The following is a 24,184-nucleotide window of genomic DNA, read 5'->3' as shown; positions in this document are numbered from 1 at the left end:
ATGCTTAGTCTTACTTGCTTAACTTACGTGCAGTTTCTTGTGCCCTTTCACTGCTCGTCATTCAAACGTGATACGCTCTCTAGACTCGAACCACAGCGAGAAGGAAACACGAGGCTCTCTGTTACACGGGTGGTAGCGTGCCATTGCAGTGCAGTTTCGCGGCACGCCGACGATAACGTAACCGCAGCCGGCGCGTATCTGATCGCCACAGGGTATGGATCTCCTCAATCAATGTCCGAAAATGCTTAAGCTAGCGCTGGTACTACCGCAGACAACGTCGAGGTAATTGATAGTGGCACGACGGAGCGCTGTGCCGCTTCGAAAGTCTTCATTCACAGGTCCACAAACTTGACCCTTGGTTCGCTATTTGATGACAGGTACTGCAATGTTCGGGAGAATTGCTTGCAGCGTCAGCGGCGATTCCATTGCCTAGTCTCAGTAAGCTCGGTAGTCCTCACCGTTGGTGTGCCTGAAGTGCTTGGCTGGCCCAGGGGAAGATGCGACTCTCGTATTCTGGGAGAACAGCATCCGAAAAGTCTGTATATGTCTGAACTCAGATATGTTCCACGTAAACAATTCCAGGCTCTCGCTACCGACTACCAGAATTTCGGAGGCATCCCTGCTCAAGCATAGCGCTTACTTCAACGCATTTCCCAGTCGCCTGCTTATCATTCGATGCAGCTTCAGGCATGCGACCACCTGTCAAGTACAGGATGCACTCACAGCGCATGCAGCAAGGCCACAGTCAAGCCTCGCAGACACAATTGGAAAGTATATTTTGTTGGGCTGCGTACGTGGAGGTTAGTGCGAAGTAGTCAAATCGAGATTGCAATAATGATGGGGCTAAACTGCGGAGACGAGTTCAGGCCTCCCCTCGGAAGCGGAGCGTTTACCCGACGTCAACACGAGGGGTCAACTCAAGCTTTCTCATCTTTTCCATCACTGGTCGTCCTCACAACGGTATTTGTTGAGTGGGATACGAGGCTGGACATGTAATGATGCTTCCAGTTCACTGTGAGCTCCTCCGAACTGCAGTATCGTCTGCTGCTGCTGCACGGCGGGTTTACCGATGGCATCAATATTGAACGCGTACGCTCGAGATACCGACCGATTGTTTTGAGAAGTGGCCCGCGCACAGTGCACGTAGGAAGTCTCCACCAACAGCACGAGTCGGTTGAGTGAGCCTTGTTTTGAACAGCGCCCGCCTCGCCCGCTTATCGCTGTCTTCGCAACATCGCGCAGCCTTTCGCCAAGCTGACTTCTGACGCGTAACACGTCAGCGGACTTTTTGCAGCATCCGGACCTACGATAGGTTGGGTTTTCCAGCAAACAGGATTTCGCGGACATTTTGGCCCTGCAACGCGCAGCACAGCTAGCGTAGAATTATTGAATACATGTCCACTTACGGAACGGCGAAGAAGGCGGCCTTGCCAGCATCTCCAAATCGAAAGAGGAGAATGTACAGCTCACTCATCAGCATCAGGTGAGCCTTGGTACATGGACTTCACTGACTCGTCACGAGCGGTGATCCAACAATGCTCGGACTATTGATAGTAAGCCCTGCCGCCGACATAAGCGACAAGCTATGGAATCAAGATCGCCCGTGAAAAGCTTCAGTGGGTCAAAATGGCCGACAGCATCAGGACAGAGTCGGGAGAGCGAACAAAAAGCTTCAACTAAGTATGCATGTCTAATTGAGAATTTGGCAGGGTCTAGCACAGCGCTGAACGCATGCACATGTATCTTGGTTTCTTGGCCACAGTGGTGCCTGTCAGACGGCACTCGACGAGACGGCCTGCCACAGAAAAGTACTCGCCCTCATGCACGCATGAAGGCTGCCTGTTTTTGCCTCTACCCTGGCTCTGTCTCTACCCTGAAGACAACGCGTGGTCAGAGGAACGTCTACCCCCAGCCCAGGTGTGTCATACGAACCCTATAGAGCTCATTCACACTATCACTCTATGAACAGTCAATAATGCGATGAGAGTTCGCCTTGAACCTACCACCTCACCGGTCTGCCAAGATGTCCGGTCAGACTCCTACGCGACTTCGGTATTGATCTTGGGGCTAGGGTCGCCTTCTGTCATACCAAAATAGATCGCGGAGGCTCGCATGACTGACTAGGAAGCAGCTGCATCTCAAATGCCGATACTGGCACTGAGGAACCTAGCTCACACTCTGATCTGTTCCATGTGCCCGGCTGAGTACAGTGGTAAGTTCAAACTACATGCGTAAGAGTCGGCATATCAGTGTCAAAATGCAAGATGGCTTTAGTAAGCATGTACCCAAGATTTGGAGCCGGTGTGTCCAACTGCCGCGACATATGTGACACTGACCATCATATACCACAGGAGCCATGGACACGTCCAGTAACTGTACTTTGGATCGAAGAACAAAGAACAGTCTCCAGGTTGGTTGGGTTGTCGGCACCAAGTCGAGTCCTGACAAATTCAACACGTGCGCGCCCTCACGTCCTTGCTGTTGCCTATACCATCATCGTCTCACAATGAGCAACGTGTGTACAGCGATCATGGACGTCCCAATCGGCCTGTAAAATTTTCGTGGTTCGCAGCCAAGCTCGACTGGTCTCCAGGCTCTGCTCAAGCTGAATCGGTGGAATCCCTGACCCTAAGCTTTTCCAATGAACAGGTACAGCTGTGTACGGTGTGGCGGCACACAAGCGATTACAGACCAGTGCGAGAGCGAGTTCAAGGTTGATTCCATCAATGGAAGAAGGATAACGTGAATCTGTCAGGCATAAAGAGACCTGTGGTTTTATGACTGAAGTCGCTTTTGCGGCAGGATTTGCTCTCGAGTTTTCGTCGCTCACAGTCAGCATCAGTGCCTTACACTGCAACGCTTATTCTTGATACTCCTGATATGGTGTGCTCGTACGCTCCTCCTCCTCCCTTCACGCTCCTTCCGCAGTGCTCCTTCCACAACTCACCTTCCTATCACTCTATGGCAACCACGACACCTGCTCCCTAAGCTTATCAGAAGCGATGAATGCAACGAGCGGCTCACCCGTATGCTTTGCGCCTACCACGAGTGTCAATTTCAGATTTGCTCTTGTCTGCTCGTGCCTGCAATTGCTTGCCTGCCCACAAATCAGGTGCTCTGACGCTGCACCTGATTGCCATAACCGGGACTGCCTCTACTGATCATCCTACCATAACAGAACACTACTTACAGGGCTCTAACTGCATTTCTTGTGAAGAAAATCCGCAGGCCAAGCATAACGTCGAATCGAACGACCTTGAGGATAGGACATTGGCCCAGCTTCCTACCTGGATAAGGCGATACTTTTGCATCCCAGCGTTGACCTAAAACCAGAACCCGTCGTCTCCGGACAAGTATCAGACGAACGACATCACTCTCAAAACATGCGAAGATTGTGCATGAAATCTCTTAATGCCCGAATTATCAAACGACTCACCCTTGTCGCTACTATTCTTGTCTATCTTATCAGGATTATACGTTCGCAAGGAAGTTCCAAACCATCCACTCTTTTCAGAGGGACCACTTTGACCTGAGAATCGCCTTGGCATAAGTCCAAACGAGCATCGACTCATGCGTATGAGTGGATAAAGCAGACATGATTCAACCTGTTCTTCTGCAGCGGGTTGGAGGCATGGTAACCCTTACGCGAGGAGAACTCGGATGTTGATCTGGGACTCGGCATCATAGGAGACGTACCGCTCGAACCTTCGGTGGAAGACGGTGCACATGGGAATCGTGAGAAGACGTGATGATGAAAGCATTTGGGTTCTGACGAAATGCTCAAGACAAATGATGATATCGCTCATGATTCGAGAGCTGAATTTAGATTATAGTGATCTTTGGAAGCCCATCAAAACTCACAAGACCATATCCTTGCGTCTCAGCGTTGATCTCGAACAAAGGCCGATCATCTCCTAGGAAAGCACGGGACAGCATATCTCACTCCCAAAATAAGTGAAGCCTTTCGGTTGGGTCATCAAGCCCGAGGCTTTCAGACACCTCGTCATCATTAGCATCATCCTCATCTTCTCCCCATATCCACATCTGAGCTTCCGCTGGATTGGTTGTCCCAGAACTCGACTAGAAAGTCAAAGCGCCCAACTCGAGTGAAGACGTTGGCCCGTCCTGGAACTGGTTCTAGCGCAATGCCGACGACGCGGGACTCGCGTGGCTGTTTCGTGACCAGCGTGGGCAAGTAGATGACCTAATCTGCCGGCGCGGCTCGAACATAACATAGTCTATCGAGAACACGAAAGTCGGCTCCAGACTGGCTACATCTGATGCTATGGGTTCAGGTGCAGCCAACAAGCTGTACGATTGCCGGATCTGAAAATAGTTTGGTCCGCTCGCAACGTCTGTGGCTTCTATCCTTTCCAGTTCTCTCTGAATTTCGCGCATAGCCAAGCATCCGTCTCGCACTGCACCCTACCCATCAAACTTGGGGATGACAGAAGCGTCAATTATTTCAATTAGATCCATCGTCTCTGGGAGGCCTGTTTTCCGCATCTCGAATCGATATGCGAACTGTGCAAGCGTTCCAACAGCAGCCCAGGACCATGAAGGAGCGGTATAGACACCTGGGGGCTCTTCTTCCGGTCGAAACATGGTACTGCCCAGTTGAGCTGCGATACAAAATTTCACTTCCATAGCCCGGCTATGTATGTATCGTTGAGGATCAGTGCGAACTCTCGTGCCATGGCTGAGAAAGCAAAGAGCCTGTCGCTTTCGCGCGTGAGAAGGCAGCTCGTGTAGCGGTTGACTAGCACCATCCATCTCCACAGAATCTCTTGTTCGGTAGCTCCCTGGTTAACCTGCGACGCAAAGGAGTATGTTTGTCGAGTCATGGACGGAGCCACGATAAAGTCAGGGATGTGGCATGGCCATGTCTCAGCTCCAGATCCAAGACGACATTCCCAGTAGAGCTGCGTGTCTGTAAAACGGATTGTTCGCGACGAAAAGCAACCTTCTTGCAAGATCCAGCCACGACTCTGGAACGTAGTCTCGGCCATGGAGAGCGGGTATCACAGCTGCTCTTCCAAAGCCCAGAAGTAAGTGCCGTTGCGATGGTGGTTCCATTTTGTCTGACCGTATCCGGGGTCGAAAGGTGAAGGATTGTCTTTCGACAAAGGATCCATCACCTCCTTCTGCATCAGCGGAAGCGGCAAAGTGACACAGTGTAAGATACAGAATCTCGAAGCGCAGGGTTCAGCAAGCAACGCCACCAGCCTTGCAGCGTTTCGGCCTCATAGAGCCTCCAGGAAGACCTCGACATCGATCGTAAGCCCTTCCCAAGTACAACCCGGCAACCAGCAATCTAGCCGGAAGAATTCTTGCCCTCTTTGTCAAGCAACCCACCAACAAATGCAGCTTTCAGCGAACCAGTGTCCCCGATGTGCGCAGTGTATGAACGACCACGGTTCTTGGCCTCCACGAGTGTCGTTTTGCGCAATAGCACGTCCAAGGTTTGAACGAAAAGCGCAACTCTTTGAACATTGGAGTCGCGGTGCCTTGGTGCAGACCCTTATAGATTAGCGCAACCAGTTCTTGACACAGCGACTAAAGGCCTTGCAATTACACCTCCCTCTTACGAGGCGCTGCCAGTGCTGGCACAGAAACTATCTCTGCGGAGTCTCCGTACATGAAGACGGTAAGGGCTGGAACCTCACTACGCCAATTGTGTAGTAGGCGGTTCGCACTCAGCTCTCAACTTCCCAAACCAGCGTCTCCCGATTCGCAAACTGCATGAGCGACCACGCGTTCTTGCCTCCAAACGCCTGAGTACTCATCGCGAACCACTTCCCCGCATCAGCTTCGTCTTGCGTACCATCCATCGTAACATCTTCATCTTGATTGCCTGGAGCACCGTTTCCTTTCCTTCTCTTAGGCTCCCGCTTGCCCTTGAACCCAGCCTTCCACACCTCCAAGAACAGATCTTTGACGAACCCTGGAGTGATGAAGCCACTCCATCGCACTCTTACGAGCTCACCCGTTTCCACACCATGGCCGAAGTCAGGCACATCGTATCGGCACAGATGGCTATCCACTTCGTTGCCCTCTTCAACTCTCGATGACCCGAGGTTGAGCATATCCAGCCACTCCAGCAATGCCAACGCTTCATCCTGATCGTACAGCCCCGACAGTCCATTCCCCTTCACGTCAAGCTTCGGCACAACCACTCCCTTCATCGTCGTGACCTCCGGCTCCAGCACAAAAACCTTTGGCGCATGCCTACTTAGCACCTCCCTCCCCTCCCTCACACTCTCCGCAAACGACGGATTCCCGCTCCAGAACAACCAGCTCTTACTCTCATTTTGTACGTTCTTCGCCGCCCACCGCAACCTCTCAAACCCCCTCTTCCCCTTCTTCATACTCGCCTGCTTCAAATCGTACTCCACTCTCCACCTGTTCCTTTGATGTTTCTTTCCGCCATCCTCAACAGGAACGCCTACCAGCCCCGCTCTTTCGTACGTCGGCCGATCCATCTCCATCCTCAGCACGCCCTCCACGATCTCGAAGCGTGTGTCCACTAGCGGCCGTCCGGCGCTGAGCATACTTACTGAGCCATTCCGTATGTACGCGTCCAGAAAGTCTTCCTCGAGGATGTCGGACAATTTGAGGAATGCGCGCGCATATACGCGTTCGCTATGAGCGGAGAGGTGTGTGCGCACGAGGTCCCACAGTTCGGCGGGGAGGATGAGATCGAGCGTGTGGCTATGCGATTGGGCGCTGAAGGTGGTGAAGGGCTTTTTCTTGGTGGACGTGTTGAGCGGGTCGATGTAGGAGGGCAGGATACTGTGCGAGAAGTAGGTTTTTGTGTCGCTGGAGGGATCGGGTTTGTGGAGGTCTAGCATGGCGGATGGAAGCGAGCGCGATATTTCGATACTCGTGGAATGTCGGCCTGCGCGGTTTCGGACCGTCTTTGGGGTCGTTTTGAAAATTGACGTTGCGGAGAGAGTTGGGGCTTGAGTCGAAGCTCTCCAAAGCTTTCGCTAGCGCGGCGCGTCGTCCCGTGTGGGGCAGTCGCGTGGGCACATGCCTCAGCCCTACGAACGTTGCTGCCATGCGAAAGACTCGGCGTTTGAACGAGTATACAATTAGGTGACTATTTTTGCTTTTGTAGTATGAGATGTAACATGGAAAAAGGAAGCAATGAACAAGCAGTGGTCTACGAAAGCATCGCAACATGCGGGGTAGTAGGGTAGGGTAGGGTAGCCCACGTCCTCTGGTATCCATCTTTCCTGCCTGTTCATGAACACCGTCTCCCATGCCCAATTCTGCATCATCCTCTTTGCCATTGTGCAGATCCCGGAATGCCCAGACACCTGATGAACGCCTTGCAGAAATGCCACTCGTAACGCCAATAACGATCTAATGTCGATCCTCGTCGTTGCCGTCTTCCAGGCGCAATCGCTCGATGCCACATACTACTCGGCCTCAGCCTTTTCCCGTTCGACTCTCCCGTCCTCGCCCTCGCCCTCGCCCTCGCCCTTTTCATCTGCACCCTTGGATCCGGCCTCAAGCTCAACTTTCTTGACAGCCTCCAGTTTGAGCTCCGTCTGTGGTTCAACGACCGGCTTTGAGTTTTGTAATTTGACGCCGTACTCGTGCTCTTCTTCGTCGATAGGTACAACGTCTACCGTCTGATCGTCGGGTAGCATGTCGTGGTTCAGCTTCCAACCTGCGCGGCGCGCGAGTTCGGTGACAATGACATCGCAGTCGCCGAGGAGTTGAATGTCGAAATTGATGTGGTGGATGGGCTGCAGATGTTAGTGCGGTGTTGTGCTTGTGCAATGTGGCTCTAGCACACTTACGTCTCGCGATATGAAGATCTGCGGCACATCGCGCGGCAAGAAGTTCGGGATCTCGGACACGGGCGCAACCTTCATGCTCGTGCCCATGACGATCACCAGATCCACCTTATCCTTGTCGACATCCTTGAGGCGGTCGAAGAAGTCGTTCGGCAGCGCTTCGCCGAAGAAGGTGATATCCGGCTTCATGATGCCAGGCTGCGGAATGTCGAAGGCGCCGTCTGATTCCGAGTCTTCGTCGCTCGAGCGCTTCTTCCTGGCCCCGTGCCCGTTTGAGGTTCGTTTCCGCTTCATGCCCGGCTTCTGACTGGCGATCTCCTCCACACAGCGCTTGCACTCTGCAGGCTTCATCGCGCGCACAGAGTCGAAGATGGCTTCGCCGGGGACGTTGTGTTTGCACTTCCTGCACGTCGCTGTCGCCCACGAGCCGTGACACTGGATCAGCTTCTCCTTGCGGATGCCCGCGTTTGCCTCGACGTTATCGATGTTCTGGGTGTAGTTTGTGAGCAGCTTGTCCTTGTCCTGCAGCAGCTTGATGAACTCGTGCGTGGGCGTCCACTTCTTCAGGTCGGGCACGATGTCGCCAGCGAGCTGGTAGAAGATGCGCGGGTCCTCGTCGAAGTTGTGGATGTCGAACACTTGCTCGGGCTCGTCGTAGCCCATGGACCGCAGGCGCGAGTAGAAACCGGTGTTCTTGGAACGGAAGTCAGGTATGCCGAGGCTGGTTGAGATGCCGGCGCCGGTGATGACCATGATGTTCTGGCGGTCCTGCAGCAGTTTGGCGGCGTCGTCGATGGTCTTGTACTGGACGAGGCGCGGGCGCTTGTTCAGCTCGCGGTTGATGGCGAGGCCGAGCAGCTGGTAGAAGTTCTCGTCGGGGGCGTCGTCGAGGAAGCGGGGGATCCTGACGTTGAAGGCGGTGCACAGCTTGCGGGCCGTCATCTTCTCCGAGGTGATGTTTTCCATGACGAACTGGCTCGCGCCGACCGCGTGAAGCCGCAGCCGCAGCTGGCGAGCCTCGTCGGCCGTGCATGTGTCGCTGTCTGGCGCTGTTAGCCTTGTGCAGCCGGTGGGACAGTGTGGTGCATACTGTTGCTCGAGTACTCGAAGGCGGCCACATCGTCGAGGATCTCTTCGAACAGCGAGGCCGTCTCCCACACGGCGCCCTCGACCTCGTCGTCGTCGTCGTCGTCATCGTCGTCGTTGTTGGTGTTGTTGTAGTTGTTGTTGTTGTTGTAGTTGTTGTCGTTGCCGTTGTCGCCCTTGGTCGCTGGCGCACCGTCGTCGACCTCCTGCGCGCTTGGCCGCGGCGCACGACCATCACCGCCTGCTGCCTCGGCCTTGACCCTCCTCTCCGGCAGGGCGCCGCCTTCGTGGGCCACGCGTGCTCCTGTGTGGGCCTGAGCAGCCATGCTATCTGCTCGGCGGTCTGCGCAGGGAGACGCAAAAAGACGCGATGTCCCGGAGTGTATGCGAGGTCATTGGCCGAGGGCCAGGCCGCCGGGGACGTTGGGCGCTCGGGAGGTGAGTCGACTGTGATTGGCGGGCGACGCGGAGTTGCGCGCAAGGCCCCCTGCGAGAAGACGACAAGTCACCTCGCTGTGCAGACAATGGCAGGCTCGCCAATCTGCCCATGGCCTCACCCAGCACCGATCCCGATCAGTGCGTGATCTGGCATGCAGCCCCGGCGGCCAACTCCCGCTGCTATGCCGCAACCAGCCAGCGAGGACGCCCTCGAGCCACTCACAGTGAAGGGGCAGTCCTAGGTGCAGTGCTCGGTGCAGTGCGGTGCAGTGCGGTGCGGTGCGGTGCGGTGTGGTGCGGTGCTGGGTGCGGCGTTGGGTGCCGTCCTGAGTGCATTCCTGGGTACAGTATTCGTTGCAGCGCTGGGTGCAGTGCTCGCAGGGCCCTTCGGCATCCCGAGAGCGCTGCGCTGTTGGACTGCTGTGCCGCCGCTCGTCTCCTTGTCATTTCTTCGCGCACTGCATCCAGCAGGCTGCTCCAGCAGGCCGCTCCACCAGGCTGCTCCACCAGGCCAGTATAAGGCACGCCCTGCCCCGGGCGTCTGCATACAAGATCTGCCTGCCTCCCGTCCTCTGCCTCTGCTCTGTGTGCTGTGCGCCGCTCGTTCCTTCAATGGCCGCCGTCCTCTCGCCAGCCGAGTTATCGATAGCCCAGATTCCTCCCCTTCCCTCCTCCCGGCTGGCCCGTGACAACGAGTTTGTGCAACCATCTTCGTCGCTGCACATAGACTTCTTGCAGGCCGTGCAGCAACTACACCAGCCCAGTAGTTGTCAGAGACTTGCAATTGCTACATCACCAGATCCAAAAAGTTGCCTGGAGAAGTTGCCCGTAGAAATCATCAACCAGATACTCTCCCATCTCATCCACCCCCGCTCGCGCCTGCCCGGGCTCACCCAGGCCCAAAGCGCCCACAACTTCCCCCGCCACACGAAGCTCGAGATCAAGAACCGCGAAGACCTCACCACCCTCCCCGACTCGCAGCGCTGGGCCGCCGACATCTTCGACTTCCACTCGCTGCGCCACCCCTTCCACGTCCTCTCGCTGACCTCGAAGCGCCTCCATGAGTTCGTCGAAAGCTACTGCGGGCACCTGGTGCGGACGTGCAATATGTTCAACCTGCCGTTCGCACACTACGACAGGTACGGTGCGGCATGTGTGTACCCGGACTTGAGCCAGATCGTGTACAGGAGGCTGTGGTTGCAGCACGCGCCGAGACTGTGTATCTACTGTCATGTCGGCCTAGACTGCTATCCGTTCCCTCTGGTGAAGCGGCTGATTGCAGCGTGCGAGGATTGCTTCTACAGACAGACCTTGGTACGCCATCATGCATTCTCGTCCTTGCGTGCATGTGGACTAACGTGGCTTGCAGACCGTCGACGAAGTAGAGCGCCAGTACCACATCTCAATCTCCACCGTCCTGTCCTCGCCCTTGATCCGCGGCCCCGGCCCCAATTCGCCGTGGGTCCTGCGCATCGATGTCGAAGCTATGGCTTTTCGGCTTTACGGCACGCGTGCCTTCCATGCTGCGCACGTCGATCAGCTCGGCAAGCCTTGCACGATCTGTGCGTTTACCAGGTTCACACCCAAGTTCTCGGCGAGCACGAGAAGTGAGCGAGGACTGAAGCGAGGAACCACACGTCCAGTGAGGAGGGTGGTCAGTCAGAAGAGGAAGGGCGTCAGGAGGTCGACCAGGCTCAGCTGAGCCGGAGAGCCTGTTGGTCATCATAGGTGCACTTGCGTGCTCACACATTGCATGAAAGAAGGGTATGCATGAAAGAAGGGTAGACGGTTAGGGGGACTGGGTTGGTCAAGGGAAGGCGTTATTGGGCATTGCACCTCACGGCCGCAACATTCTCTTCTCCTATTGTTCAGCATTGAGGTGTCTCGACTTCGGTCATCTTGCATTTTCTTGCTCACTTTTGCATTTTCAAGATACCTCTCGAGGCGTTGGGTTACATGTAGTCATCAAAATGGAGTACGGCGTTGGGGTGCCAGCCCCGTAAATCGCAACGATGGAGACGAAACAGGTCCATGTTCATTGTTCTCGTTTGCTCGTGCAGATCCTACAGCATCGCTGGTCCGGGAACGCGTTTAGTGCTTCTTGCCATCAAGATCCTTGTAAAAGTCCCACCCAAAGTTCTTCGACGGATCGTTGAACCGCATCTTCTTATCAATCCCCGCAATCTTCTCCACATCCTCCTCGGGCAACTCAAAATCACCCTCAAGGTTATGCGTAATCCTGCTCTCCGTCTTGGACTTGGGAATCACACTATGCCCCTGCGCAATGCCCCACGCCAGCGCCACATGCGCACCGCTCTTGCCATGCTTCTTGCCAATCTCCACAAGCACAGGGTCGTCCATCAACTTCCCAAGCCCCTTGCCCGAGTCGTAGATCTCGTTCTGGTTTCCGAATGGCGAGTAGTGCGTCACGTGGATGCCCTGCTCCTTGTGCCACTTTGTAAAACCGGGCTGCTGCAGATACGGATGGCACTCGATCTGGTGCGCGGCGGGGACGACGCTCGTCTCTGTGGATAGCCGCTCGAGCTCCGCTTTGCTGAAGTTCGACACCCCGATCGCGCGCGCTTTGCCTGATTTGAAGCACTTCTCCATCGCCCTGTAGGTGTCGACGTAGTCCGTGTCGCCGGTCTTGGTCTTGCCGTTGTCGTCTTTGGGGAACATTTCCGAACTGCGCGCAAAGGGCGAGGGCCAGTGCATCAGGTACAGGTCGACGTAGTCTGTGCCCAAATCCTTCAGGGAGGCATCGAGGGCGGCCTCGACATCGTCGGGGTGGTGCGAGTTGTTCCAGAGCTTGGTTGTGAGGAAGATTTCTGAGCGCGGGATGCCAGACTTCTTGATGGCGTTGCCGACTGCGGGCTCCGTGCCGTAGATGCGTGCTGTGTCGATGTGGCGGTAGCCGGCCTTCAATGCGTGAGTGACAGCTCTGTGTATGTGTTAGTAGCCGCGCCGAATACAGATGATAGTGAAAGCGCCTACGGTTCCTGAGCGTCCTTGTCCTGCCAAGTGCCGAAGCCAATGGCGGGAATTTTTGCGCCCGTGTTGAGTGTCAATTGTGTTCCGTTGTAAGCCATTCTGGACGTAGTGGTGAATTGCCGTGTGATTTGTGATAGTCTGGTTGCTGCTGTGCTTGTGCGGAGCGATTGAGTAACGGAGACGAACATTTTGAGCTGCGACTGTAACCTAAAAGTGCAGATGCGGAGAAGTAAGTGAGGTACTCCAAGCACCGTCGTGGCGACGTTTGACGGGCGGTAGTCCGCAGTCCAGATGATGATATCATAAGGGGCCACGGCAGTGCCATCAAGGTGTCGGAACGCGCTCCTGGTGGATCGAACGTCGTCGATCAGCAGTAGGCGGAGATTGGACGGACATAATGGAAAACCGCGAAATGGGAGTGTGGCTCTCCAGATCAGAGATGACGGTCTTTCTGACGAGAGGACGATGAGAGGATACGAAGTGGAGTGACGTGCGGGGATAAGCACGACTAACACGCTCCACGTGAACACGCGATGAGGGGACGTCAAGCAAGCTGCACTCACTCATCAACATTACACTTCATCGCAGCATGGCTGAATCGAGTTTGGTCACAGCAAATGCCAAAGTCTGCCTGGTAAACCTTCTAAGCACGAATGAGTGGATGCTGCCCAAAGGGCGTCGAAGTATTGGCGAGTTACGGAAGGAAGCTGCGGTGCGAGAGGTGGCAGAAGAGACGGGCCTTCCACGTCGACTCCTACCTGTCATGATGGCTACAAGAGCTTTCACTGCTGTCGATCTCCCTGACGTCCCGGATGAAGCTTGTATTAGATAGGCTTCAGCGAGCCATTCATGTGTACAGCCAGGGAGCTGCCGAAGGGAAATGGGGCGAAGCTGGTTTGGTGGTATATCGTGGTGCTAGAGTATGATGCGTATAGTCGGAGAGGGCCTGGAGAAGAGTAGTTTAAGCCAGGGTTCTTCACAGCCGACGACGCAGTGCAGAAGTTGCATTTTGAGTCGGATCGAGAGGTGCTCAGGAAGGCGTTGAGATCATCAACACAACAGAGTTTTGGCAGATGCATCTGAACTTCCTCAAACCGTGAGTCTCATGTTTGGATTTGTGGTAACAAATTAATTTCCTGAACAGAGAAGAGTTGATATCCTACTGAGAGAGAGCTTAGTTGTTCTTTGTGAACCACTGCCTGGACGCTTCATGTACCTTGGAGAACGCCGCGTCGAACGACAGGATCCTTTGGAACGCCTGCTCGTCGAGACACTTGACGAAGTACAACATCGCAACAAAGATGAAATCTGCGTATGAGACCGACTCTCCCAAGAAGAAAGGTCCGTCGTGCTTCTTCAGCAAATCAGCTGTCTCCTTCAACGGCTCCTGCGTCTTCTTCCAGCCCTCTTCCGCATTCGCCAGAGCTTCCTTGTGGACTTCCGAGAGTGGCTTGCCAAATTCTGCTTCGCGAGTCCTGTAGAAGTACTCCTGCGATCTCTCGGACAGTAGATTGGGAATGTAGGGCAGGAACTGCATAATGACTGGACCCAGGATCGTGGAGATCTGGTCACGGATCTTGACATTGATAGGATCGTCCAGGTGGAGAGATGGACAGGGATAACGCTTCTCAAGCTCCTGTGCAATGGGCCACGAGTCCATTTGGTAGCTACCGTCTTCGTATTTGATTGCTGGGATACTGTAGTCCGTGAAATAGCCAAGCGCATCTTTCGGGTTTGGTGATAGTCCCCTGTCTGGTGTCAGTTGTCTAGTCTCGTGTTTAGCGTGGGTTGGTACTCACAATGACTTCATTTTGGCTTCGATATCTGGAAACTCGACCCATTCTGTCTTGTAGTCGATGCCCTTGTAGTTCAATATCAAACGTGCTGGCCTTGTTAGCACCAGAACGTCTCTGTTGAGGGCATTGCTTACTCTTCCAAGGGTTGAGGGACCAAGCTGTACCCTGTTGGGAGGGTAGGTCATACAAGATGGTTTGAGCTGACATTGTGTCTGGGAGGCTGGTATGTTCAATGCTTGAGTAGAGACTGTGGGAACTGAGTGAGGCTTTCTCTGCTTGGTCACTGTGCTTCCTGGTTTGTAGGTTCTTGAGAGTTATATCGACGGCAGAACAGTGTCACGCACTGTGAGGATTGCACAACGACCTCACATTTGTCATCCGTTGTTGCGAGGGCGTTGAGGCCGAGGGTCCACAACAGTATGCCAAGATGTGTAGACTACGCCAAAGCGCGTAATCATGCCGCGCTCACCTCGTACCTTCGGGATTTCGATTGGTGAGGCAATTGGTATGGGTTAATACAAGTGACCAAACGCCAGTTGGGGACTCGAAGGCATGCAGAGACCTCAAGATGTCAACATTCAAGATGACAGAGCTGCGTTGAAGCCATTTGCTGCGACGATATGTCGAAGGAAGGCGCGAGGGGTCTGTTTCCCCACCCCGCTTCTCCACACCTCACCTCTTAGGCTGCAACAACCGCAGGCACTTTTGAAAACACAAACTGCATCACGATATCCGCCTGAACCATGCCTTTGATTAGTCAGGTCGTTTCCATCGTTCACCCCACGTGCTGCGGCCCGCCCGGAACGATGAGAGACGGAAGGCGCCCGCAGCGTTCGCGCTTACGGACAGTTTTCAGCCCCCAAATTGTCTTTGGTGATCTAGCCTCATCCAGCTTGGATAACGACACAACGAGTACAGGACGAACCCAAGCGAATGGCATCCTTCATTGGCTTGCCAGAAAACGAACTAGGCTCGCTTGAAATAGCAACCCTTGACGATCGCATCTTCCTGCAGAACTGTTGAAGATAGGGCGCCCAACCTCTTGCAGAGTGTTTGTAGATCTTCATGCTCCAACCGGCACAGTCATAGCTATTTGGACCTGCCGTTGTATAGACAGATCTTTGAGACTGATCTACTGATGTTAAAGACTAAACCCGCCTTCGGGTCGAGCACAGAAGCTCCTCCAGCCCAGATGGTGGACGCAGCCTTACGTTCTAGCCCCCAAGATCCCGGCCAATCGAAACAACCATGAGCAAGTGGGTGTGTAGGGACGGCAGGGCACACATAACAAGGAGTCCGCTCAGCCCTGCGGCTTTTGAGTATACCTGACTTTCATCTATCTTACACCCAGGTCGAATTGCGCTGCCCTAGATTCTTCGCTTCGTCACTTCGTGATGCGCATACTCTTCACGTCCTGAACCAACATTTGGCAAACACTTCTTTCGCCTTGTTGCAAATCCAACATTCTGTTGCTTCGCCAGATTGTCCTCCATGGGCCGTTACGAACGCAGTGCAGACATGACTGCCGTCATGAACCAGGGACCAACCCTTTTATCCCCGCGAACAGAATCAGGATCCAAATCGAGCCCATCTCCAACCACACCGGTCTTGCCATACGATGAGCCAGACACCTACAATGCCGGAGACATTGCGATGGAGAACATATACGCTTCGCCCGTGTCATCACCAGATGCGTTCACTCACGGCGACAAAAGCGGGTCTTACATGTCGCTCAACGGCCCTCTCGGCAAGCACGATCCAGACAACCAATCTTTACTGAGTCACCACAGCCGTCGCCCACACACCAAACATTTCGATCATAACCAGGCGCGAAAGCACTTGTTCAAGACAGGAGGCTACAGGCTTTTGGTCACGATCCTCTTTAGCGTGCTGATGTGTATCACGCTGAAAGCTTGGGAAGGGTTCCACGGACCTCTCGTACTATCCAAAAAGGACATCAGGATTTTCAACTCTCTCATGATTGCTCTTTCCCTCTGCTTGGGTCTCAACCTCCTCGGATCGCTCGAAAACTATGCCGGTATTCTTCGTTGGTCTTTGCTGAGTCGGCGATATGTGTCCTTGGAGACATTCGATCTTATTCTCGGCCTAGAGAAACTGAGCAATGTTGTCAAACTGATGGTCATCTCTCTGCCTTTGGTCCGGCGTTGGAAATATCTGCAAAGATTTGGTTGGTTCAAAGTTGTGCGGCAAGATGGTTCCAGATGGACGTGGCTCGTATGTCTGATTTGGCTGGGCATCAACATTGGCTCGCAGGTGCTCATTGCCCTCTCGAGTCTCTTCTATCCAATGGACGCATCTATATCTCCGCTACTCACTCACGGCAGTGTTGTCATTGCAGACCTAACGCGATGGCAGCCCGTTGAGGACCCGGAGACTAAGCAATCTCTGGACTTTGAGAAGGCATGGATGCTCGGCATGGAGGCCATTGCTTATACTGACTATATGCCCAATGACACACAGAAAGATCTCTCCATCCTCTCAGGTACACCGCTGTACAAATATGAGGACTCCTACGGATATCGCTTCTTCAATCGTAACCCTATCCACCAGTATTCTGATTATTTCCTCAGCAATCGCATCATATACGCTAGGGCGACATGTGACGAGCTCGACGTAAAGGAAGGGATTGTAGATGATGACAGCACCTTCAGTATCGAGGGGAAACTACCCACCGCAACAAACTGGACCAAGTATTATCTGCCCGAGTACGCTGGTGGAGCCCTCACTTGGATGGCTTCTGTACCGGAGTATTGTGGTGCACGCTGCACAAACTTCACTGTTGTGCAGCCAGCACTAAAGAGCTACAACATCACTGAAACATCACTCTTTCTTTGCAACAGTACCGTTTCCATGGTGGAATGGGGTGTTGACGGGCCCGACATCGGGATAGGCAATGATACGGATGCATTTGCCGCTTTTGGCAGCGATGACTGGGCGCGCACAGCTTCAGGATCCATAGGCTGGACAGGCATACCGACAATAGGCTGGGAGGACATACAATGGCGAACCTACACACAGGGCTCCAAGTGGTCTCCTGTGAGCGTCATGAACGAGTCCTCAGTAGCCGATATACTGATGCGCTTTACCATTGGCGCAATCGCTGCATTTGACGACCACGGCGTCCGGCACAATATCACGGGCACTGTCCCAGCACAAGGCCAGCAGCTCAACGTCGATTGGTCTTACATGCTAAGCATATTGGGCGGGATTTGCTTCATGCAATTTGCTGCATTCTGCTGCCTAGTACTGTTCGCGAACCGCACAATCATCAGAGACGAAAGTTACTTCAGTATGGCGATGCTGTTGAGTCCCGTCATTGGCCGCATCGGCAAGGACAGCGGAAGAATGAACATGAGTGGAGATGAAATCAAGCAAGACACCAAGCTCCGATATGAGAAGATCCAGTACAGTTACCGTGAGGGCAAGGATGGTGGTCCGCATCAAGTAGATATCCTCTTTTACGGAAGAGACAGCAGAGAGAGCAGGAAAAGTTGGGCTGCGGGTATATACAGCTGATAGACGAGGTGTAAGTGTTGTTGTGTGGTATATATACGTATACATGGTTCTGTACATGACTTGTACATGCTACTCTCGTCGCTCTATGCAGAATGTGATCGACTGCTTGCCCGCTTCGGAACGAACTAAAATCGTCTGCTATTGAGACCCTTTCAGATGCCCAATCTTTAAACTTCTTCTCCTCCAACGTGACCCTTCACACACTGCGGCCAGTGCGCCCTACCCTGTTCGTCCCACTTATCGTACACACGTTCCTCCTCTTCAAAACCTCCCCTTCGCCGCATGACTCCCTCACCCAACAAGCTTGGCTGGAACTCCCCGCTCTTCCAGGGTCTACTCCCAGATACCGAACCACCTCTTGACCCTCCTCCTCCTCACACCATCCTCACCAACATAGTACCTTGGATCCTCAACGTACTCCTCGCCCTTCTCCTCAGCCTCCCTCTGCCTCTCCAGTCTATACTGCTTCCTCTTCTCAATATCCTCTGCCTTCTTGAGCCTCTGCTCCGAGTACACCTGGCTCGTATGCGCCATGTGCATCTTGTACACTTCAATGAAGCGCTTCGAGCTCTGGATGGGGTGGCGTAGGAACTCGCGGCGGTCGGGGAGAAGCTCGGCGTAGATGGTCTTGGACATGAAGTCCATGTACCATGCTGCTACAGCCAGGGAGACGAGGATGCCCTACAGCATATCACAGTCAGCAAATCCTCCATCCATCATTCACCATCCATCCCGTTTCATTTCAGCTGGGTTTGGATGGGCGTGAGGTCGAGACGCACCATGGTAATCCACAAATGAATAGCCCGATTATTCAAAAACCAATGACTAAACGTGCCCTCGGGACTCATCATATTCGGATACTTCTTCGTCGCCATCCTTTTCTTATCTTCCTCGCTCAGCTTCGGCCCATACACCTTCCCCACGCCCGGATCCGAGCGTCGCGGCAGTGTCTTGCCGTGCGAAGGCGGCCTGTACTTGTCTGGCTGGGGGATGACGTGTTGTTTTGTGCTGGCGGCGGCGGCGCGGCGGCGCTCGAATTCTGCGGAGAGCTGGCGCGCATTGGATACATGGCGGACGGAGGATGTTGGGAGGAGAGATTGCGTGAAGCGGTTGGGGCGGAGCAGGGGCTGCCGTGGCAGCAGGAAGCGCGGTATTGAGTGCAGCGAGGCCATGGTGGTGGAAGGGGAGACACGGCCGTGTGCTGCGAATTGGAAGGTGCGGAGGTCCGATGGGAAAGATGGAAGTTGTTCGGGAGAAAAGCGCCGAGGGGCCGAGGCGTGATCGCGCGTTGAGGGCCATGAGGGCCACGCGCTGTCAGCCTTCAGTAATGAACGTGTAAAAGACAAAAATGTCTACTCTGATTCGTGAATATAGACTCGGCCCGTTGTGGGTCTTTTCCAATCTTTTTACTTGAACGAACCATGGGTTAGGTAGAAAGTGTACGCTTCACCCTTCCTTGTTTCTCGTTTTTGGCCACAAGATTGTCAAATCTTTCCTTCTTGCGCAGCTTATATCGATCGCTCGCAACTTGGACATCCGGACATCAGATCAAGCCTTAGCAGATCGAAAATATCGCGAATACCTCCCGGCACTGCTCTAGTATCTGTTCTTGAAGATCAGGTCCGCTCAACAACCGCTGTCCTCAGAATATCGAGATGCCACCCAAGGCAAAGGCACCATCGTTCGGATCGCAGGACTACTGGGACCAACGCTTCACCACCAACACGGCACCATTCGATTGGCTCTCCGCGCCGGAGGCTCTGGATCCCGTGATCACTGAAGCACTCGGTTCCATAGACGATGCGGCACCGGAGATACTGCACATAGGCTGTGGATCGTCGTTGCTATCACAGCATCTGAAGACACATGTAAGACGTGCTCAGCAGGTGCATAATGTGGATTACTCTAGGGTTGTTATCGAAGCGGAGGAACTGCGCGAAATGATGTCGATGAATGGTAACGTAGTCGCTTGCACAAGATGGAGCGCTGTAGATCTCCTGGATTACACATCGCTCATCGGAGCCTGCGACCTCAGCAAGTACTCGGTCGTAATCGACAAGTCGACTTCTGACGCGATCTCGTGTGCCGAAGATGTGCTTTGCTCGCTACCATACGCCGTCTCCTCCAAACAGCGTGAATCGACCGATAGAATGGTTGAGGTCGAGCTGAAAGAGATACCAGTCCATCCATTGGAACTCATGGCCGTACACCTGGCGCTCGTAACAAAGCCTGGTGCGAGATGGTTATCACTCTCCTACACTTCAGAAAGATATACATTTCTTGAAGGAGAACCGACGAAGACAGAGGAAGATGGCACGGGGAACACTGGCATCCCGGACCCTAGACTGCTGTGGACTGTGGTTGGTAAGCACCAGACCGAAGCGAGAGAGCAAGAAGACGGAGGCGGAGTGACGCATAGACCAAAAGTGTACCACTGGATGTACATACTACAGAGGACCCCCACACCACTTTTCATCCATGAAAATTGAATCCGACTCGACGACGCCTACGCCAACTTCCCGGGCACAAACGGCATTCCCCCGCTCAATCCGCCATCCACAGCCCACGCCTGCGCATTAACATAGCTGCTCTCGTCGCTCGCCAAGAACAACACCGCGCGCGCAATCTCATCCGGCTGCCCACCCCTCCTCAACGGATTCAACTGCCCAATCTTCTTCTCACTGCCCCTAGCTCGCGCCGCGTCATACGTGATCTTGGTCATACCCGTCTCAATAAGCCCTGGGCAGACGGCATTACACCGTATCCCGCTACCAACAAGCTGATACGCACATGTCTGCATCAGACTAATCACCGCCGCCTTACTAGCCGAATAGTCCGTCGGGCCAGCATTACTCTTCAGCCCGGCAACAGACGCAGTCCCAATGATACTCCCGCCGGGGTACGGTTTCTCGGCGCTGGTCTTGCGCATGGCAAGACTGCCGTATTTGGCTGCTAGGAAGACGGACAAAGCGTTCGTGCGCATGACTTTCATGAACCCTTCCGAGTCTTCTTCCCAGAACACTTTTCCGCTGCTTATCCCTGCGTTAGCGAAGAAGACATCGAGACGTCCGTACTTGTCGATGGCGTCTTGGACTACGACTTTCACGGCGGCTTCGTCGGCGGCGTCGAATTGGCGTGTGTGCACTTCTACCCGGGGGTACAGCGATGCGAGTTCACGCTTGTGTAGGTCGAGGTTGGACGAGTCGTAGTCGCAGAGGTACAAAGCGCGGGCGCCATGGCGCGCGAATTGGTGGGCGCTGGCGCGGCCGATGCCGATGAGGGAGTTGGCGCCGGTGACGATGATGACTTTGCCTTTGACACGTCTGTAGCGTGTTAGCAATGTGCTTTCAGAAAGCATGGAGGGGAGACGGACTGGTCAGCAAGGTCGCCGGCTATGCTTCGAACACCGGGCTTGCCCTCGAAGGATGGCGGTTCGGGGAGAGGTTCGGAGAGCTCTTTGCTGAGCGCTGCTGGCTTGACTTTGGGTGCTGCTGTAGGCATTGCGAATTACGGTGCTCTAATATCTTCAGGTTGGTCTGTAAGGAGCGGTCATGTCAGGTTTATGGGGTTGGAGAGCGAACTGAGGTGTGACGGTTGTCGAATTGCGGAGTTCGCGGAGGTTGTCAAAAGCTGGGGAAGATGCCTCGGCTCGTTTTCGGTGGGGCTCACGCTCACAACGCCCATTGGACAGGGTTGACCTTCACTCCACGAGGTGCCGTATTCGACACATTTTAAAATTACTCTTTTGGGCAAGTTGACAGCTCTCACTTCGCTTCTTGCCGTGATCAATGAGTGTTGAGAATTTGCTGGTTCCGGTACCGTATGTCTCTTTCACTTCAGACCTGAAGCCTAAGGAGCGATATGAATGGTTCGCTAACGTTTGCTCCATCGGTTAGTACGCAATGAACAATGGACGATATTTGCTCCTTCAGCACAGAAGTTGGAAGTAGTTGTGCCATTGTACTTCCTGACATTTTATATCGTACTCCTGGTGTGGCACGCATCCTTTAATCCCTCTCCGGGATGCGTAGCGAAGCAGTGAACCGTCCCTACGTCAAACGCTGTGACAGTCATTCATCTCCTGTGGCTGCTGTTTGTATTTCAGACGAGTACTATCGATAGTCCGCGCAAGGTACGGGTCTGAGACGATTAAGAAAGCATCGACAGGATACGCCGGGTTTCTATGCAGTCGAACCTTCCAATGTGATCTCTTGCGTTAGACGTCAAAGACGGTGCCCGATAACTTGGATTGCCGCAAAGTCATCGATCTTCATCTTCCCCTGCCTCTGCCTCGACCCCTGCCACCGCCTCTTCCTCTCCCGCCCTTGCCTCTTGGCCCAGTCCATGTGCGCTCATAGATCTTGACCTCGTCGAACGGCGCATCAGCTACTCTGATGTAGCTAGGCACTCCGTTGTCAACAACAGCCAGGAGTACATTCCTGCATCCATGCTTCAGCTTTTGGTAGTGCTGTGTGCCAGCTTTCGGTCTGTCTTCCGGCACCTGTGCAAACAGATCGTTCAGTTGTGCGCCTGTTGGGATAGGTGTTTCGCGCGCGTTGATGACGCAGATGCGGAAGTCAGGAGTTCCACGTGCAGTCTTGCGGAAACCTGATGTGGTTCTGTAGACGTCGAAGTGTACACGGAAGGGGTTCTCGGCGGCTGGAGGGAGGGTGAAAGATGGTGGCGTCTTGCGATCGTGCGTAGGAATGATCTGCATGAGGCGGAATACGTCACTGTAGCTTTGATAGAGCCCGGGCTTGATGAGCGGGCCAAATGAAAGGTTTGCGGGTGCGATCGTGTAGGATGGCTGGCTTATTCGCCGCCAGATCTCGGAGAAGAAGCGAGTGAAGATGTTCGATCCAAGTCTGCCTTCGACCTGCGAATTTGAGTAGTTGATCAATAGGTCTCCCCGATCCTCATTCCATGTGCCTGTGCGGAACACCACGTACCCAGACCTCTTCAGTCCTGCGTACACGTTATACATCTCCAATGTCAACTTCCCGCCCACGCCTTCTTCGTAGCCGATGAACGCCGCATAAGCTGCTTGTAAGCTCATTGGCGCGCCATCCTCTGTCTTGTAGCTTTGCTCGTCTCCCTCCTTTTTCTTGACAGGCCATCTGCAGTCCAGGCTTCCTCTCTCGATCATAAACAGCGCTTCTTCGGGCAGCAACCATTCCTTCCCGCCTCTCGACCGTCCGATCGTCTGGAAGTGTTGCGACTTGACTTTGTCTACGCAGACTGTGTTTGTCTCTGGGTGGTATTGCGCCAAGATGTGGTTCTTCTGTGTATGCGTTCGCTGCCAGGACAGTACGCCGTGCATGGCCCGCCGCGAGGCTTCGAGTGTGTCGAGTTGTAGGTTCGTTGAGTGCGATTCGAAGTCTTTCTCTCCACGCTTGGGAAGAGATAGATGCGCTACATCGTGGCCTCCTCTATCACAGGCAAATTAGCTTTCATGCTATACAAGAAGTGTGTGGAAGCGCACATGAGCTTGTCGAGAAAGCGGAAGTCTTGCGCTTCTTCGGTAGGGTCATTCTCTGCTCCTTCTTGCGCGCCCAAATGCGAGACGTCTTCATCCGCGTCAGCCATGGCGACTGTGAATGAGGCTTTGGTGTTTCAGTCGCGGAGAATTCAAGAGCACGAACTTTGGAGCTATGACTCGCGTAGGGCTGAACTGCTATCGATAACAGATATGTATTATCTCGCCTTGCACACTGACTCTTAACATGACTCCATCTGTCCTGTTTTTGAAGGCGCAGGAAACAAAACTAACGTCTCTAAGCCTGCATTGTCGTCATGAGATCGAATCGCTGCACCTCCTGCGCAGCATTCGTGGGTGACATTGCACACTGGGAACATTGGACGGCTCGTAAACATCAGCACTTTAAGGGTAGTCTCGAAGCAGATGCTTCCAGTCTGACTTGTTGTGTCGTTCGGGTTGGAGCAGCATCTTATACCATACGAAGAGACCAAGTCCTGACCTAATCACGCCATGTATCTATCCAGGTACATGGCAAACCTCTGGCACTACACCTCCTGTTCATCAAACTGTGATAACATCCGCATAGGCTAAATTGCCTATCATGAACGCTCCACAGGTTCGTGAGGACGTTTTGTACCCTTGCCAGCTTCAGCATACGTTGCGCTACGGTTGTTTCGGCAAGCCTATCTCGACGTCTTCGTCTATGCTTCGCTTTGATGGGGACGGCTCGGTCGGCAACTCTAAAAGAACGTCAACAGTCAATAAACCTGCAAGACATCTTCAATCAGTCCGGATTTATTTTTCATATCACTGATAACAGTGCATATCTACGTTCAAGGGATTTTGTAGGCCTTGAACAGCATCGGGGTCGTCGACTTGCCCGAAGATCGAGGATGGGTCCTCAGATCTCTGTGCGTAGATGAGCACCTCCACGAGCTCCCATTTGTCTCACCAGCGCGGCGTACGAACGACGCTCAACGATGTGATGACTCCAATGAGATGTACAGCCGACACGAAAGAGATGGACTAGGATACTCGACGGACTCAGC

General features: G+C 53.8%; 12 protein-coding genes across 12 annotated transcripts; 4 read left to right on the top strand and 8 right to left on the bottom strand.

Moving 5' to 3' along the window:
* Positions 1-4,321: 4,321 nt before the first annotated feature.
* BU25DRAFT_217438 (uncharacterized protein) lies at positions 4,322-4,738 on the bottom strand. Its single transcript, XM_033701271.1, has one exon. It carries the CDS (start codon positions 4,645-4,647, stop codon positions 4,426-4,428), a length of 222 nt encoding a protein of 73 aa, XP_033556391.1. The 5' UTR covers positions 4,648-4,738; the 3' UTR covers positions 4,322-4,425.
* Positions 4,739-5,654: 916 nt separating this feature from the next.
* On the bottom strand, positions 5,655-6,911 carry BU25DRAFT_403287 (uncharacterized protein). The gene has a single exon (XM_033705075.1). The coding sequence runs from the start codon at positions 6,849-6,851 to the stop codon at positions 5,697-5,699; it is 1,155 nt and encodes a 384-aa protein (XP_033556390.1). The 5' UTR covers positions 6,852-6,911; the 3' UTR covers positions 5,655-5,696.
* Positions 6,912-7,424: 513 nt separating this feature from the next.
* BU25DRAFT_495299 (SIR2-domain-containing protein) lies at positions 7,425-9,264 on the bottom strand (the record flags this gene model as incomplete). Its single annotated transcript, XM_033711845.1, has 3 exons — positions 8,899-9,264; positions 7,812-8,851; positions 7,425-7,757 (listed from the first exon to the last, which is right to left on the bottom strand). The coding sequence occupies exons 1-3, from the start codon at positions 9,218-9,220 to the stop codon at positions 7,425-7,427; spliced, it is 1,695 nt and encodes a 564-aa protein (XP_033556389.1). The 5' UTR covers positions 9,221-9,264.
* Positions 9,265-10,139: 875 nt separating this feature from the next.
* On the top strand, positions 10,140-10,959 carry BU25DRAFT_309190 (uncharacterized protein; the record flags this gene model as incomplete). The annotated part of the gene is made up of 2 exons (XM_033702104.1): positions 10,140-10,646; positions 10,702-10,959. Coding segments are annotated over 2 exons (765 nt in total), but the record flags the coding sequence as incomplete, so codon positions are not given.
* Positions 10,960-11,423: 464 nt separating this feature from the next.
* On the bottom strand, positions 11,424-12,421 carry BU25DRAFT_463144 (Aldo/keto reductase; the record flags this gene model as incomplete). Its single annotated transcript, XM_033710580.1, has 2 exons — positions 11,424-12,273; positions 12,327-12,421. The coding sequence occupies 2 exons, from the start codon at positions 12,419-12,421 to the stop codon at positions 11,424-11,426; spliced, it is 945 nt and encodes a 314-aa protein (XP_033556387.1).
* A 372-nt stretch (positions 12,422-12,793) lies between these two features.
* On the top strand, positions 12,794-13,368 carry BU25DRAFT_481033 (uncharacterized protein). Its single transcript, XM_033711075.1, has one exon. The coding sequence runs from the start codon at positions 12,913-12,915 to the stop codon at positions 13,153-13,155; it is 243 nt and encodes an 80-aa protein (XP_033556386.1). The 5' UTR covers positions 12,794-12,912; the 3' UTR covers positions 13,156-13,368.
* Positions 13,369-13,497: 129 nt separating this feature from the next.
* BU25DRAFT_403277 (uncharacterized protein) lies at positions 13,498-14,336 on the bottom strand (the record flags this gene model as incomplete). Its single annotated transcript, XM_033705074.1, has 3 exons — positions 14,254-14,336; positions 14,123-14,207; positions 13,498-14,071 (listed from the first exon to the last, which is right to left on the bottom strand). The coding sequence occupies exons 1-3, from the start codon at positions 14,324-14,326 to the stop codon at positions 13,498-13,500; spliced, it is 732 nt and encodes a 243-aa protein (XP_033556385.1). The 5' UTR covers positions 14,327-14,336.
* Positions 14,337-16,096: 1,760 nt separating this feature from the next.
* On the top strand, positions 16,097-17,656 carry BU25DRAFT_352773 (uncharacterized protein; the record flags this gene model as incomplete). Its single annotated transcript, XM_033703423.1, has 1 exon — positions 16,097-17,656. One exon carries the CDS (start codon positions 16,097-16,099, stop codon positions 17,654-17,656), a length of 1,560 nt encoding a protein of 519 aa, XP_033556384.1.
* A 19-nt stretch (positions 17,657-17,675) lies between these two features.
* On the bottom strand, positions 17,676-18,860 carry BU25DRAFT_415535 (uncharacterized protein). The gene is made up of 2 exons (XM_033707560.1): positions 18,436-18,860; positions 17,676-18,337 (listed from the first exon to the last, which is right to left on the bottom strand). The coding sequence occupies exons 1-2, from the start codon at positions 18,826-18,828 to the stop codon at positions 17,990-17,992; spliced, it is 741 nt and encodes a 246-aa protein (XP_033556383.1). The 5' UTR covers positions 18,829-18,860; the 3' UTR covers positions 17,676-17,989.
* Positions 18,861-19,118: 258 nt separating this feature from the next.
* Positions 19,119-20,138, top strand: BU25DRAFT_495295 (uncharacterized protein; the record flags this gene model as incomplete). The annotated part of the gene is made up of 2 exons (XM_033711844.1): positions 19,119-20,020; positions 20,110-20,138. Exons 1-2 carry the CDS (start codon positions 19,312-19,314, stop codon positions 20,136-20,138), a joined length of 738 nt encoding a protein of 245 aa, XP_033556382.1. The 5' UTR covers positions 19,119-19,311.
* BU25DRAFT_378417 (NAD(P)-binding protein) lies at positions 20,087-21,244 on the bottom strand. Its single transcript, XM_033704174.1, has 2 exons — positions 21,030-21,244; positions 20,087-20,979 (listed from the first exon to the last, which is right to left on the bottom strand). The coding sequence occupies exons 1-2, from the start codon at positions 21,155-21,157 to the stop codon at positions 20,163-20,165; spliced, it is 945 nt and encodes a 314-aa protein (XP_033556381.1). The 5' UTR covers positions 21,158-21,244; the 3' UTR covers positions 20,087-20,162.
* Positions 21,245-21,613: 369 nt separating this feature from the next.
* BU25DRAFT_415533 (tRNA splicing endonuclease-like protein subunit) lies at positions 21,614-23,716 on the bottom strand. The gene is made up of 2 exons (XM_033707559.1): positions 23,139-23,716; positions 21,614-23,085 (listed from the first exon to the last, which is right to left on the bottom strand). The coding sequence occupies exons 1-2, from the start codon at positions 23,240-23,242 to the stop codon at positions 21,927-21,929; spliced, it is 1,263 nt and encodes a 420-aa protein (XP_033556380.1). The 5' UTR covers positions 23,243-23,716; the 3' UTR covers positions 21,614-21,926.
* Positions 23,717-24,184: the final 468 nt, after the last annotated feature.

The sequence above is a fragment of the Macroventuria anomochaeta genome, assembly GCF_010093625.1.
Source record: "Macroventuria anomochaeta strain CBS 525.71 unplaced genomic scaffold BU25scaffold_47, whole genome shotgun sequence".
NCBI lineage: Eukaryota > Fungi > Ascomycota > Dothideomycetes > Pleosporales > Didymellaceae > Macroventuria > Macroventuria anomochaeta.
The sequence above is the reverse complement of the archived record's forward strand: the minus strand, read 5'-3'. Positions and strand labels throughout refer to the sequence as shown.